Source organism: Enhydra lutris, unplaced genomic scaffold (genome assembly GCF_002288905.1).
Source record: "Enhydra lutris kenyoni isolate GAN:26980312 unplaced genomic scaffold, ASM228890v2 scaffoldscaffold13, whole genome shotgun sequence".
Taxonomy (NCBI): Eukaryota; Metazoa; Chordata; class Mammalia; order Carnivora; family Mustelidae; genus Enhydra; species Enhydra lutris.
Genome location: NW_019154097.1, coordinates 13,313,417 through 13,329,568, shown reverse-complemented (window position 1 = coordinate 13,329,568; position 16,152 = coordinate 13,313,417). Strand labels below are relative to the sequence as shown.

General features: G+C 37.3%; 1 protein-coding gene across 3 annotated transcripts in view; it reads right to left on the bottom strand.

Moving 5' to 3' along the window:
* The window catches only part of LOC111146248 (solute carrier family 44 member 1), a 153,799-nt gene that overhangs the window by 40,444 nt on the left and 97,203 nt on the right, over positions 1–16,152 (bottom strand). For all 3 annotated transcript variants that reach the window (XM_022501711.1, XM_022501709.1, XM_022501710.1), the window contains exons 5-7: positions 9,992–10,085; positions 2,060–2,229; positions 49–138 (exon numbers count right to left, since the gene is read on the bottom strand). In XM_022501711.1, the coding sequence (XP_022357419.1) occupies positions 49–138; positions 2,060–2,229; positions 9,992–10,085 (354 nt within the window). The remainder of the gene's footprint in view (positions 1–48; positions 139–2,059; positions 2,230–9,991; positions 10,086–16,152) is intronic.

Sequence of the window (16,152 nt, the reverse complement as noted above, 5' to 3'; positions counted from 1 at the left end):
TTAACTCTCAATTCTAATTACTAAAAAACAAAGGAATAAGCAGCTTACCGAGTGAACCCAATATGACCAGAATCGTTAAGATCCACACAAGTACTCTTGAAATATACCTGATTATCACCATCAGAATCATGGATAGAACTGCAGGGAAGACAGAGAACACGTAGAATATTATTTTAAAACACTGGAAAATCTAAAGAGAAACTCTTTCAACTGTTTTCTCCTAGGGATACAATTGGTCGCTACTGATACGTTCAAGAACCCAATTTAGGGACAAAGGTTAACTGACTACTTCTGCGCTTTGACTTTGGTACTTGCGGCACTGGAAACCAAAGGCACCTAACCGTGGGTTTATAAATGACAGAAAAGAACACATGCAAATGCAACATGGTGACTCCAAAACAGCACACAACTGTTGTGGATTCACCACGGGAAGACATCAGAACTCACATGCAAACAAACATGCCAACACACAGAGTGGAGAGAGTGATGTGTAGTGTTGGTGATTGGAAAAACTACCACACACAGACAGAGATCAGTTAAAGTAAGTGCTACGCTTCCTGGAGTAACCCTTGCATTTCAAGACCAACTTCTCTGATAGATGGTCCACGCACTAGACAGTATTTTATCTTTTTATCGTTTCTCTTCTGAAATTCCAAAAAATGCTCTGACCCTACGGAATAATATCCTGAAGCCTCCTGAGGCCCAAATTCCTTTAAACTTACTTCTTGACTGGGGTCAGGGGTCCTGACTGATTGAGAGACTCTTCAAAAAAGAGCAAAGCTCAGTTTGAGTTATTTAGCCAATGCCTCTACCCAACCCAAGCTAAATTCCAACATGCTAAAATCTTGAGTGAAAGAAATCTTAAAAAAGAAACCAGGAAGATTTGACCTTTGCATGGGGAAATTCGTTTCTGAAATCATAATTTGTTCTTCTTTAATTAACTAAAGGCCCATGTTACCAACAAATGAACAAAGATCTTAAGCCTCAAGAGAACCATTCCAATAAAAACTGGAATTCCAATGGTTTCACATTATTAGCACGATTTTTAAGGTTTCGTTTTTCTTTTCTTGGTTAAAGTCATCAACTATTTCAGAAACCAAGTAACTTTTTCGTAAAGCTGGACTAATTCAAGTTTTTTGGGGGACCATTTGCAAAGCCAAATAAACGGTCAGGATCTGTGACTAGGTAACATTATTAAGGTACTCACTTTTGCAATAAATGTACAGGAACCAAAAACAGATGGGAGCGTTTCAAATATCACAGAAATAGCTTTTCATATGGACAGCATTATTTCAATTGAGTCAAGTACTACCTAAGCAAAAAGAAAATACTCTCTAATGACAAGATGGAAATACAGCTAGTCTTCTCAATGACTATAATTGTTAACAGGCATAAATACTCATTTTACTTATACAGTGAAAGAGGTGCTTGGTTCCTACCACAGTTTACTCCTCCCAGCTAAAAAGAGCTTAGATTCTGATACGGTTACATATGGTTCTAGGATAACCCAGGATATTTACATCTTGAAAATCACATTTACTTTATCTATTGACAAGAAAACTCAAGGGCTAACAAGTGGAGATTTCCTAACTTTTCCAGCAATACAATGGTATTATGAACTGTAGCAATGAAAAAAAAAAAAACATACTCAAAAAGTAATCTATCAGAAAGCTTTGCTCTTTGATGGAAATAGAGAAGAGACTATGTGGCTCTTTTTTATAAGCCTCTGGAATCATAACTAAAAACAAAGGGGGTACTGATTCACTAAAAGAAGCCTCTTGCTATCATATTAAATGTTATTATAGACAGTAACCAGTTTGGGAAAACACCCGTTATCTCCAATGAGAGAAAAAGAAAGTTTCAGATATATAAATATAAATATATATATATATTTAAATATGTATATATTTATAACTCTATATAGTCTGAAACAATTATGTTGGCTATGGGAAGTTAAACATTGTACAGGTATCCCGGTTGTATTCATATTTTGGTTAAAAGACAGAACAGTCTTCTACTGCAGTACTATGCAATAGCTAATAATGAGAAAAACAATTACCTAGTGATAACAAGCAAAGTCCCAATATAATTTCTTTGCTGGTCATTACTCCACTAATCAGCCTGTGTAAGACACTATTGTCACTGACAAAGGTGATCAGGGCCTCTGCAAACTTGGCATAGCAGGAAATGTTCACAGGAGCACAGCGATGGAAGAATGGAATAGGTGCACTGGTGATACAAGAAAAAAAAAATCAGAAAAAAAATTACTCCTACTTAATATAAATGCCACATCAAACACACAAATGAAAGGTGGTTATGACTGCAACACACTCCACCCTCCACACATCATATGGGGGCCAAGAGCTGTGAGCTTAATGCTATGAGGATGACTGTCATGGGCAGGGATGCGAATCTTACCACAGGCCTTATCAGAGAGGGTGGAGTGCATATTCCAAAGGAAGACATTACCCTCCCCTTCTGGAAAGAAACACACGCACATATACACGCACATACGCACGTACAGAATACAAAAAGCAAAAGCAAACACTTAAACTCCTTCGCCTGTACATCCATCGGTCAATGGGCAGATGACAAAACTTACAAACATATACTTCATTGGACTGAAAATGACTTTTTGCCGTAAGCTATTTAAAACTAGAAAACACACATGCTTTTTGCTTGAAATGTTCCACCGTGAATACAAAGTTTCCTCTATCAGAACAGCATACAAAACCTTGCATTAAGAAAAGGTGTGTGGGGCACAAGCTTATTAACTCTCTTATCAATTAATCATGCCAAGACATCAACATACAACATAATATGTGGCTGTTTAAAATAATAACCATGGATACTAACGTATGGAAACAATTAGGAGGTAATAGTACAAGGGGAAAGAAGCAGAAATTTGATCTAATGTGATGGTTGCCAACTCTGTACAAAAAAGAGAAACATAAGAATGACAACAGAAAAAATATAAGTAAATGAAAAAATTTGTTAGGGTCATGAGATTCTGCATGGTTTTCTTTTTATATGTCATTATGATTATGAGATTATTTGTGTCCAAAAATGAGGTCATTGGTTCTATCAGGTTCACACTGACCACAGGGCTCTTCTTGTGAAGGAACACAGCTATGTACGAACAGTGATGTAGCTCTGGTTTGTTAGAACATATTCTATTTTAGCCTTTGAGACTATGGTATTTATCTGATCAACAGGAGAGTCTAAAAAAGTTCTAAGAACATGTCCCCAGTTGTGAGTTGTATGGATTCTAACAGAATCCGTATGTCTGTCCGTACACGAATACACACGTCTGTGTGCATTAAGTTAAAGGTTAGCCACTGTTAACACAAATCTCAGATTTTCAGAATTATTTGTAGAACTATCAGTCATAGCTCTAATATAACTCTGTTGATGGCAATGAGCTAAGCGTGCTCTCATTCTTGGTTGGCACTGTATTTGGGTCAAATTCGTGACTAAGAATATATGACTAAATATCAAATTCCAAGGTTTCTGATCCCAGCAAAGCAGTTTTGTCTGAACTGAAGTCAAACAGTATCTTTGTTTCCTTCCATGGAAAACAACAAAAATATTTCTTTTCAAATAAAAATATAAATGTACTAGGTACATTTACACCAATGGGAGTAAGAATAGGCAACATATTCCATGCTGTTAAACTTCATGGAACAACAAAACAATAAAAATAAAGATCAAGTCTTACCTTAGTTATGCTTTGGTAAAATGTATCCCAAAATAATGACGTGACATTATGACATGAATGTTCACTTAAAAAAAGAAGTGTCTCTTGTGACTTGTGGGTGTTTTTGTGTGTACCTTCAAAACAGGACTGGTGAAATTTAATGCCTAAGATTTGATGTTTTGTCAGAAATTGCAGAAAGTCAGAGCATTCTGAGCAATGCTTAAATTAAAGGTATGCAAGCCATTGTTTTTGACAAAAGTTGTTTCACTAATGATATAAAAAGCTATTAAATTACAGAATATCTTTCAGTGAAATGAATTTATTCAGAAATATTATAGGAAAGCATCAAAAGAATTAACCATAAGTTCACAGTCAACGGTGGCTAATTTAGGACAAGAAAACTTTGTTGTGACCTACAACTATTTTTCTTCCTGAAGCTGTCTATCTAGGTAATGTCCCTGCCAGGTTAATGTCTCTAAGGACTTCTAACCTTATTTTTAACTAAAGCCTGAGTTCTCTGTCTTTCAAAACCAAAATCTTCTCTGCTCTACAATTACCTGTACCCTCAGCTGCTTTACTCATAACCCTATCATTTCTGGTGTAGCCTCTGTTTAACTCACTTGCCTCCAACCTTGAACATAAAACATATCTACCTTAAGGATACAGATGCCACCTTCTTGCTTTCGATATCCACCAATTTTCTAGCCCTGCTCTGTTTTCCATTTTCCTGTCATATAACCATAAGTATTATCCCTCCATCCAGAGGCAGCTCCACATCTACCTCCCATATCCTAGCAGAATGCTGCTTTAGTTTTAGGCTCAAAGAGAAATATGCATCATTTCCAAAAGACAGAGGGGTCTGTTACAACAGGAAAACAAAACTGGACGAGTTCGAAAGCCTTGGGTGATCCCCTTAACATTACACAATTGCATTCTTAGCTAAAAGAGTAGGAGTAATGATGATAATAATAAATAGGAATGGAGCCCAGCCATAAGTCAGTGATTCTAAATCAATAGGAGCAGCATATCCAGTAGCGTTCATGTTTTTCTGCTTTTCAGACTTATAATAAGGATAGATGGCTGAAAGGGAAGGATTATATTCTTAAAATTCAAATCTTTTATTTCTATTTAAGAGTTAATGCTGACTAATACCTGTTCTCTTACCCTTTCAAGTCACATTTATACTATATCTAAACTCTTGGCTAATTGGAAGGAGTACTTTTACAAGTCTCCTTCAAAGAACTAAAGCAACGTAACAACAGTGCCTTAAAATTTAATCTCTATCAATTTAAAAAAAAACCTGACAGCTCTAAACTTGAAGGTATAAGATTAGCACAGACTGATTACATTGTCTAGCTGATGGTCAAAATGGTCAAAATTGTTCTTAGCGGTAGGGAATATCAGAAATAGAAGGCAAATAAAAGAGAAGACAGTATTTGGACACAGTAATAACAAAAGTTAAAGAGTTAGTTTTTTGTTTTTTGTTTTTTTTAAAGATTTTATTTATTTATTTGACACAGAGAGAAATCACAAGTAGGTAGAGAGGCAGGCAGAGAGAGAGGGGGAAGCAGGCTCTCTGCTGAGCAGAGAGCCCAATGCGGAGCTCGAACCCAGGACCCTGAGATCGTGACCTGGGCGAAAGGCAGAGGCTTAACCCACTAAGCCACCCAGGTGCCCCTAGAGTTAGTTTTAAAGTAAAAAGCACTACACTTCCTTGTCATTCTTTTCCTCTACTGTTCCCCAAACAAAAACAACCGGCCATGAGTTTTTAATACTCAAATGACATTCTTGTTAAAAAACAAAACAAAACAAAACACCACAAAACCTAAGTAATCATGGCATTGAAATGATTTTTCTTCTACTTTATCGCTTATATCCTATGTGACATAACGAATTCGAATTAGCTGATTTCATATATCTCTCAGAAAAGAATGCTTCTGAGAACCTTGTATGTGAGATCTTTTCTACTTTAGTGTCTAACCTAAATGACACACTTTGTGCTTCTTAATTAAGAGGATAAGCATAAAGAATTCTATTTATAGCAACTTTTCCTACCTTTCGAAGCCCACAGAATATTGAATCTTTATGAAGTCAATGTAGTCCCATTAGGAACTGATGCTGTTTCACATTATTGAAACATTAGTCAACAAGAACAAAATGAATTTATAATGAGTCTTTTAAAGATTTTTAAAAATTAGCTCAGAGGGATATTGTATCTTACCTTGGCAAACATACTATTTGCCTTAAGTCCAGACTATCAGTTAGTGAGCGCCCCTCCCTCAAAGTCCGATGACAAACAATGCCTAGTATCCCTCATCCATATGCCTTCATAAGAGAAGATAGGAGTTTGCATCTCACACAATGATCTTAAAACTTCAGGTTATAAAAAAGTAATTACACATGATTTCTAATGAAAAATTTTACTTAAGAAAGAATAGTAAGAAAGGATTCTTGACAGCCCAGAAAATGTAGAAAATAAATCAAGACTCTAATGGCAATACTCAGTGGTTTTTCATGTATTTCATTTTATTTATTTTCTCTCCTTTCCTTCCTGTACTCTTTTTAAAAATTTTAATCTTTAATTTTTTTTTAATAATTTATTTGACAGAGAGAGATCACAAGCAGGCAGAGAGGCAGGCAGAGAGAGGAAGGGAAGCAGGCTCCCTGCTGAGCAGAGAGCCCGATGCGGAACTCGATCCCAGAACCCTGAGATCATGACCTGAGCAGAAGGCAGCGGCTCAACCCACTGAGCCACCCAGGCGCCCCTAATCTTTAATTTTTTAAAAAGTAGGCTCCAATTCCAATGTGGGGCTTGAATTCATGACCCTGAGATCAAGTATCATGTGCTCTCTACCAAATGAGCCAGTCAGGCGGCCCCCACCTTTTTCCTTTTTTTTTTTTTTTCCCAATCTAACTGTGGTATAGGACTTTGCTTGGGGAAGATGGCAGAGTAGGAGGACCCTAAGCTCACCTCATCCCATGTATTTAACAAGATAACACTCACATCAGTATAAAACTGTGGTATAGATTTTACAAGATCTTAGATTAAATATCTGATTCCTAACAATCAACTGTGTGACTTTGCACAAGCCCTTTAACTTCTCCTATCTTCTATTTCCTCATCTATAAATTAGGAACAATATCCTTATAGGCTTTGTGAAGATTAAATAAGACAATACACGTGAGAAGCTTAATATGGTGACTGGCACCCAACAGATATTAACAAGTGTTAATTTATGTGGAATCCTTTATTTTAAAAATACGATAAACAGATAACACTTTTTTTTCTTGGCTATTAGTTTCTCATGTCCATATCATGTTTTTAATTCCCCAACACCTAATATCCTTTCTGGCATCCAGCAATAGTAAAATAAATGTTTGGTGAATTTACTGAATTTATGTAATGTTTGTACTACTGCAGTTTTCTTTAACTACACCTAAACCTTTAAGCATTTTAGGTATAAGGGATAGTCTCCCTACGGCTACTACTCTCCATCATGTCACCAAGTTATAAATTTGGATAAAACATGGCCCTTTCTAGGCATCTGCTTTTAAAATTCAAAAGCTCGGGGCACCTGGGTGGCTCAGTCGGTTAAGTGTCATGGCTCAGGGCATGATCCCAGGGTCCTGGGATTGAGCCCCACGTTGGGCTCTCTTCTCAGCAAAGAGTCTGCTTCTCCCTCTGCCTCTGCCCCTCCTCTGCTTGTGCTTTCTCTCTTTCTCTCAAATAAACAAATAAAGTCTTTTAAAAAAATAAAATAAAATAAAATTCAAAAGCTCTTAGGAATAGTCCCCATTTGGCAATTATGTGGTATTAGTGTTTTACTGCAAATTAGCTTATAACTGCTTTTCTCTAAGAAACAGGCATTGCTTTCAATGGCAGAAGGTGCCCAGGCACCCAGGGAGGTTAGGGGTGAAAGGGAAGGCTCTAGAGCTTAAGAGAAATATTACTCCCTAAGCCAGATGCCAAGCACAATAATGGATGCTTAAAACATATGCTCTTACTTAATTCTGACAATTCCAAGACAGAGGTATTAATATTGCCGTTTTACATGTGAGGACACTTGGTTCATAGACAGGTGAAAAGACTTGCTCAAGCTGACAAAGAGAAGGTGATGACACAGCATTCACCCCCAGGCCTAGCTGGACTCAAAGTGCAGCTCTTTCTGTCCCACTAGGGTGCTCCTAGGAGGAGAACAAAAGAGACATGAACGATGCTAAGGGCCATTTGCCTGCATCATGCTTTGCCTACTGTCCATCTTTTGGTGTATACAAAAAGTCACCAAAACCAGTAGGTTTTTTTTGTTTTTGTTTTTGTTTTTTTAAAGGACAGAGCTTCTTAAGGACAGAGACTAGATCTTACTCATCTTTGAAGATGTGGTCTCTAATGTGAGGTGGGAAATGTGGTATTGCCCCCAAGTTTTTATTACAACCAATTCACTGTTTTCTGATCTTTGCACTTTGCTTGCCAAAGGCTAAATGACACTGTTCACCAGGTCCTAATTTGATTTTCTTCCATCAACTGTTACTTCTTTGTTTACTTTCCAAGGCTGAGCTCAGATAAAAATGATAAGATCCTTAGACTGTGAGGTACTAAATTAAATAAAACCCAAGGATCTTTAAATAAAGTATAAACAGAGTTCACTGTCAGTTTTCAGATGGTTTAGGGTCATCACTGCAGCTTAGACTACTGGACATCAGTGGACAATCTTGCTAGAAGCCAAGTCTGTCCATGTCTAAAACACAAGCCCTTAATACTATGTCTTATCTTCTAGTGAATACCCCTCAGGACGCCGTATGTAAGATGTGTGAGCTCTGTATGGCCAAGAAAGGAACACCTGAGATACCAGAAAGAGGCAGCCCTCAACATGGTGGGGTCAGAGGTGAAGGAGGATTTACCTGAGCCCTGCCCCATCCTTACGCATGTACAGAGCAACCTCATCCTCACATCAAGGCTTTCCGGTTATCCTTTTATAATATGTTTATATCTTAAAATATGACTCTATACTCATAGTAGGCATTTAAAACAGGCTGTTTTAAAGTTCGAGTAGATAAGAGGACAGAGCCTTTCTTGTCTTTACATTGATACATTTTCTCCAACTACTCTATTCAAAGGACCTCCTTTTCTTACTGTTACAGCTTCCCTAATATTCTCAACGGTCACAAATGGGGTCTCTTTACCTATAGGTCTAAACCCATGATTTATAGGTCCCACTTGTTAGTATCTTTTAAAATAGTCCCTTTATTTTCATTTCTGTAGGCTTTACATTTTAACTCCAATAGCAAGTTGACAAGACTAAAAGAGCTGGACATCAATGAAACTGATAGATCCTTTGTCTACTTTTCAACAGAAATTTCCACATTTCATTCAAGTTAATAAAGCACAAGTTACACCCATTAGCAAGCCAAAGGAAAGCACACATAAGATCAGTCTCAACATTTTAATCAGTAGCTTGCTATAATATACCAAGATATAATAAAAGTGGCTTCAATTCAGTATTCCTGGTGAAGTTGACTCATGGCATACCTGGTTGATACACACTTAAAGTTCTCAAGATGAGACATGCTTCTAAATGCTATTCACCTAATTCTAGGGACATGTTCTACAATGCTTGCAAATTTATTTCCTCATTGAAAAAACCATTTATAATTTTAAAGTTGCTTCCCTTAAAACTACTGCGAGATCCCTGTAAAGATTATTTCCTGTCTCTTCTTTGTATCCAATATATGCAGTAGGTACTGAAATACTCAGTGTTTGTTGAGTAAGACCTTGGATAAGATAAGGCACACAGTGTATTAATATAGAGAATGTACCTAAAAGATGCAGCTTGAAATAAGGTATGGAGAATAATCACTGGCATATGTTTTAAATTTACAAAGTAAATTAAAAATAATCCCAGTATTACTAAGATCAACTTCAAAGAATCTTTGGAGACTGCGAGACTTGGCTTCTAATTTTGCTATAGATTTTGCAATGATTCAGCAGTTGTATATTCTTAAAAATTATGGCATTAAAAAAAAAAAGTGAGCCCTCAAAAGAAATTTAAAATCTGAGAATGAGAAAAAAGTTATTTGCCTCTGTGTGTGTGTGTGTGTGTGTGTGTGTGTGTGTGTGTTTTAAGATATGAAATACATGCTGTCATTTCTAGTATTATTTTCTAAATTTTGTGATAAAAGTATTGGTCCTGAGCAATAGGCATCATCAAGTGACTCTTTCCCCAGGATAATATATAGAGTTTAAAATCTACCTACAAAAACAAAAGTCACAAGTTCACAAAATACAATAAAATTTACCTCGCTGGAACTGGTAGTTTGGGGCATAGAACAGAAGCTTTTGAAGATGTAGTATATTCAGAAGGCTTTAGGTTGTAGCTACATAGTGCTGATCCTGTTGAAAGAAAAGCTGGATGTTAGCTAGCAGAACAGAGCCTCAAATTCTCTCACTGATTCATTGTATTCACTTTATATGTTAATATTAATTCAACATATTAATTCAAACACTATAGAATTAATAAGAATCTGATTTTGTCTTTAGTATCCGTCTTCAATCATTTAAAACTGATTCCTCAGGGCACCTGGGTGGTTAAGCATCTGCCTTAGGCTCAGGTCATGATCCCAGAGTCCTGGGATGAGCCCTACATCAGGCTCCCTGCTGGGTGGGAAGCCTACTTCTCCCTCTCCCACTACCCCTGCTTGTGTTTCCTTGCACTGTCTCTCTCTCTGTCAAATAAATAAATAAAATATTAAAAACAAAAACAAAAAAAACTGATTCCTCTCGGATAATTTATGTACAAACTTTAATTAATGATATTAAGGATAATAACAATAATAAGTACTAGAACTACCTTTACTGAGTGTCTGCCATATATTAGCCATTTTAAAATAAAATGTGAAGTGAAAACGGCAGGTTTTAACATTGAACTAATTATAGAAATGTCATGTGAGGATGTAAGAAAGAATTTCAAGAGAATACAGAAAAAAGATTTGCTAGGACAACAAACAACCTTGAGAATGGTTTTATTTCATCTATATTTTGTCTTATCAGTCAAAAGAACTTTTAAAAAGTCACAAACCTGCATTTAATTCAGTAATACTGCCCTCAAATCAGCAACCAACTTGCTAAGTATTTAAATATTTAAGGTCTAGATATCATACTTACAAAAAAAAAACCAAGTCGCCATCTATTTTATATAAAGATAATTCAAGTAATTTGACAATGTAAGGTACTTTTTATTTTTTAAGGATTTTATTTATTTATTTAATTGACATATAGAGAGAGAGAGAGACAGCAAGAGAGGGAACACAAGCAGGGGGAGTGGGAGAGGAAAAAGCAGGCTTCCAGCCCAGCAGGGAGCCTGATGTGGGGCTCAATCCCAGGACCCCGGATCAAGACCTAAGTTGAAGGCAGAGGATTAACGACTGAGCTACCCAGGCACGCATGTAAGGTACTTTTAAAAAAATATTTATTTACTTATTTGAGAGAGAAAGAGAGACAGAGACAGAGAGAGTGTGCCAGGGGAGGGAGAGAGGAGGAAGGAGAAGTGACCCTCTGCTGAGCAGGGAGCCCAACTCAGGGCTGGATCCCAGGACCTTGAGATCATGACTCGAGCCGAAATCAAGAGTTGTATGCTTGACCGAATGAGCCCCCCAGGCACACCTTGACAACGTAAGGTATTTTACAAGAGATACTTGAAAGTTACACGGCACTATTCATGTTTCCACCACTTCTTAAGATAGATTCAGTAGGAAACTTAAGTTTCTGAAACTGTTTCAGAACATCCTTTTCCATGTTAATGACTTATTTATTTTAAGTTAAGCATGAATATTAAATATCTACTTCTTCTAAAATTAGTCTTTTGTCTTTGAAGATAATGCCACCAGATTCTATTTACAGCAGTTTCGGAGAAACCATGACAACAGTGGAAAGCAAACATTTTAGATTAATCCTGAAATATCTGGAGTCTGACTATAGAACCGCTCAGGAAAAACACAGCAACCATGCCAGTCACTGCAGAGCGCCCAACAGGATCATCAACTTCCTGATCTGAATTGTCAACTTCTTTCTTTCAGGGTCTAAGACGGAATCGATTTGCACAATATGAAAGGGCCTAACTAAGGCACTGTGCCAGCACCGTCAAACACACTGCTCCATCTGAATTCAGTGAACATAATCTCTGTCCCCACCCTTTCTTCATTTAAAAAAGGAGGTCAGCAGGTGCAACAGAGTTCAATTTTATAAATACTTTCCCAGGATAATGCTCAATGAAAGGATAATAGCCTTATCTCTGATGGTATTCTGGGACATAGGCCAGTACTAAGTAGATCCTGTACTAAATAGATTAAAGGAAAAAGATCTTTACAATGTAGTAACAATCAGAAGAAACCTTATAATGCTTCCTGCTCAAAGGGCTGATGGAGAGAGAAGCTTCAATGCAGAACATTAAAACAACCCAGTAATGGCAAGCATTTTGCAATTGTTTCTCTTTTCATGTTGATTAGCTGATGCATTTTCAGTGAACATTTTTAAGGTGGTATCCATTTCTCTCTCTCTCTCTCTTTTTTTTTTATAGTGAGAGTATAAACAATACTTAGCACAAGAGGTTTGGTCATAAAGAGTAAGACAAAGTTTTTCTTCTAACGCAAAAGGTAGGGGAAACCATACTTGAGTAATGAAGTCTAAAACCAAAAACAAAAGCTTATCTAAACCACACCAGAGGCAATCCATGCAACTCAGCCAATGTTACTCAAAATGAGTGATCTTAGGAAGCCAACTTCCATATATAAACATTTATCTTGGTAAACAGTTGCCACAGTCCCCAGAATGTTTAACTACCATAATTTTTCAAATGCCTTATAATATTCAATTATTTATTCTTTAGCTCAATATCACTTATAAGAACTCCCCTAAGAGGTATGTTTCCATCACCAGACTCCAAACATTACAGATGAAAAAAATAAGTAATACTTCCAAGGCCTTTATAAGCAATCACTGACAAATTTAGGAATAACATCCTTTACTCCTAGGCCACAATACTTCTTATGTGCCATTTCTAAATATCATAATCAGACAAATATTCAATAAGCTCTGGGCAAAAAACATATATCCCACAGATATCTCAAAAACTCTTCTCTATATGCTGCACACAGCCTTGAAAATGGTCTTTGTGCGGTGCCTGGGTGGCTCAGTGGGTTAAGACCTCTGCCTTTCGGCTTGGGTAGTGATCCCAGGGTCCTGGGATTGAGCCCCACATTGGGCTCTCTGCTCAGCGGGGAGTCTGCTTCCTCCTCTTTCTCTGCCTGCCTCTCTGCCTACTTGTGATTTCTGTCAAATAAATAAATAAATAAATAAATAAATAAATAGAAAATGGTCTTTGTAAAATGGTCCTTACTTGTAAACATCTTCCTGCCCTCAGGATAATTTCCAAACTTCTTGGCTTCAAAGCTTTCCTAAGGCAGAACTCTACCTAAAACTTCTAGCCTTATCTTAACATAATAAGCTACTTAAAATTTTGCTGTTTAAAAACTTCCAGGCTTTTTTGTATGCTGTTCCCTCTGCTTGGATTGTCTATTCCTGACGACCATCTGATTGAGTGTTCAAGTTTGAGAATTTCTACAAACTACTCAAGCCTCACCTCCCTCATTAAGCTTTCCCTGATGCACCCAAAGCTATTTAGTCCTCAGTTCTACTATAAAGCTTAGCATATTATTTTGTAATTTTTTTTTTAGCTTACATATTATCTCTATTTTTAGAAATTGAGCTCTTTGAGAACTGGGTCCTTATGCCTTCAAAATATGTGGGACCCGTCTCTCCTGGCACATAGACAGCACTCAAAAGCCATCTGTTGAAGATAACAGATATCATGACTAAAAAAAAACCCACAAAACTTATTTTTAATCGCCTATTTTGGTGTTACATGTTATATATAATGTTTATATGCTTTTCACCACTCACTACAAATTATACAAAGTATACAAATTATACTATGTAAAACAGATTTCTGGACCTTGGTATTATGACACTTGGAGCTGGGCAATTCTTGGTTGTAGGGAGCTGTCCTGTGCATTGCAGGATGTTTAGCAGTATCCTTGGTTTCCAGCCACTAGATTCCAGGACCCTCCCCCTAGCCCTTACCCCAGTTTTGACAACCAAAAATGTCTCTTAACACTGCTATGTGTGGTGGGGGTAGAATGGGGGGGGGGCATGTGGTAGCAAAACTACCCTTGAGAACCACTGGTCTAAAACACCAAATTAGAGGCGCCTGGGTGGCTCAGTGGGTTGAGCCTCTGCCTTCGGCTCAGGTCATGATCTCCAGGACCTGGGATCGAGCCCCGCATCGGGCTCTCTGCTCGGCAGAGAGCCTGCTTCCTCCTCTCTCTCTCTGCCTGCCTCTCTGCCTACTTGTGATCTCTGTCTGTCAAATAAATAAAATCTTTAAAAAAAAAAACCACACAAATTATTTGAAACAAAAATACAAAATGGGCTTGGTAAGTTGGAGGCTAATTCTTCTGGCTTTAAAATTTTGCTTGATTTGCTATCACAACGATATTTATAGGCTACACTAAATTAAGAGAAAAGATTCCTTATAAAACATACTTTAGAAAATTGTAGTTAATAAAAAAAAGAAAATCTCCCAATGCAGAACAGTGTCCATTACAAAAAAAGAAATTACACTGCTGTGTGGGGTCCAGTGAATTTAACCCTCTTCTCTCCAATGAGGAAAGCATATATATTTACACGCTGGAAGAATACAATTCCCATTTTCAATTTCCAGGAACCAACAAAAAGCAAGGACATATTTGCAGTTCCCAAGAAGCACCCATTAACTAGCTAGTGCTGTGACATTATCTGTCAACCACTATTAGCAGCAGATATTCTGTACATAATAAATCTTTGCTGAGTGAATTAATTTTGGACATCTATGTGCAAGACTTCTAGGTATTATGGAGGACAAAGAAAAGTTTGTCTTCTATCATGCAAGCTCCCTAAAGGGAACTGTACCTTTTCTTTGTTTCGCTGGCACACACTTCATGGGTGCTAATTAACTGTTGAATGAAGGAATTACTTAAAATCGCATTATCAAATATAAGGATTTTTTTCCCCCTTAACAATCAAGCTTCAAGGGAAGCTGATTTCTGCCGGTTTCTGACTTGGAGGCTATTAAAGCAATTGCTAGGGTCGATCATTTCATTCATTTGTAAGTGATATCAAGTCCAAGCTTTTGATTCACTGTGTCAAAAAGAATCCATAATAACTCTGTGGTTTAAGTTACATTGTTACTGACTGGTAGGAAAGAAGGTAATACTGATCATTGACTGATACTAACTTTAAACCTAACACCTAGATAATGACAATCAAAGGCTTGTTTCTATTCATAAATTTTATCTGATGTGTCATATCATCTTTCGAGGTTTTCAAAGACAGAAAAATGATCACCGAGAAAGCACCCAGCTCCGTGGCCCTACTCAAAGTATGAACATGGTCTACATGGTAGTTCATAAAACTCTCTGACTTTTCACAAAATACAGTGCACTGCAGAAGCACTCCTAGATGGGAGGGATTTCTCCCATGCTATAAACAGGACACACACAAGAAAGAAAAGATTTCTGCCATTGTACTACTGTGTTAAGGAAACAAATTCGATTTTATAAAAGTTTGGTAAGAGTAATGCAAAAAGTTAATAAGGTATTCCAGGTAACACATTAGCAATGACTGAGAATATGCATGGGCCCCCAACTTTCAGGTCGTTCTTATTTCTAAATTGCTGTTTAGAATTTAGATTAGCAAGTGGAGAGAAATAAAATGACACGGAAAGCATCTGGCACTGTGCGTGGCACAAAGTAGGTACTAGTAAATGGTATAGTGAAACAAGGCAGGGCTTAAGTCTGACTTTATCCATTCAATAGACTCAGACACCTGTGCCAAACAATGGCTAGACAAGAGTAAATCGAAGGATGAACTATGGGCCAGACTCAGAGCAGGAGAGAGGAAGGGAAGGGACTGTCCCAGCAAGCATTACGCCCTGGGTTGAGATGAAAATCTCATATAAAGTTGATTAGCTTCTGAGGGAGAGCCATTCTCCTTCCCCCTACAATGGATACGTTATTTGAGTTTTCAAAAATAATAATAAAGTAAGAAGGAAACTGTTCACCAGAAACCGGAGGGAAGGAAAATTAGAGTAAGACGGAATTCACGCTCTGCTGCAAATAAATCAGGGGAGGGCTCCCACCAGATGATTTCAGTTTTCTCTGTAGGGCAGAAGGTTAGGAAAGAGGAAAAACAGGAGGGCTTGGGGGAAAAAAAAAGGTTATGAATAATCATGCGGATAGGATGGACAGGAGAGATAAATGAATGAGTAAGCTGAATTACTGAGAGATGAGAAGGAAGATGACCAAAGATTCATATCAATTCTGCTTAGCATGAAGCTAATCATTTTACCAGCTGGTGGCAACTGACA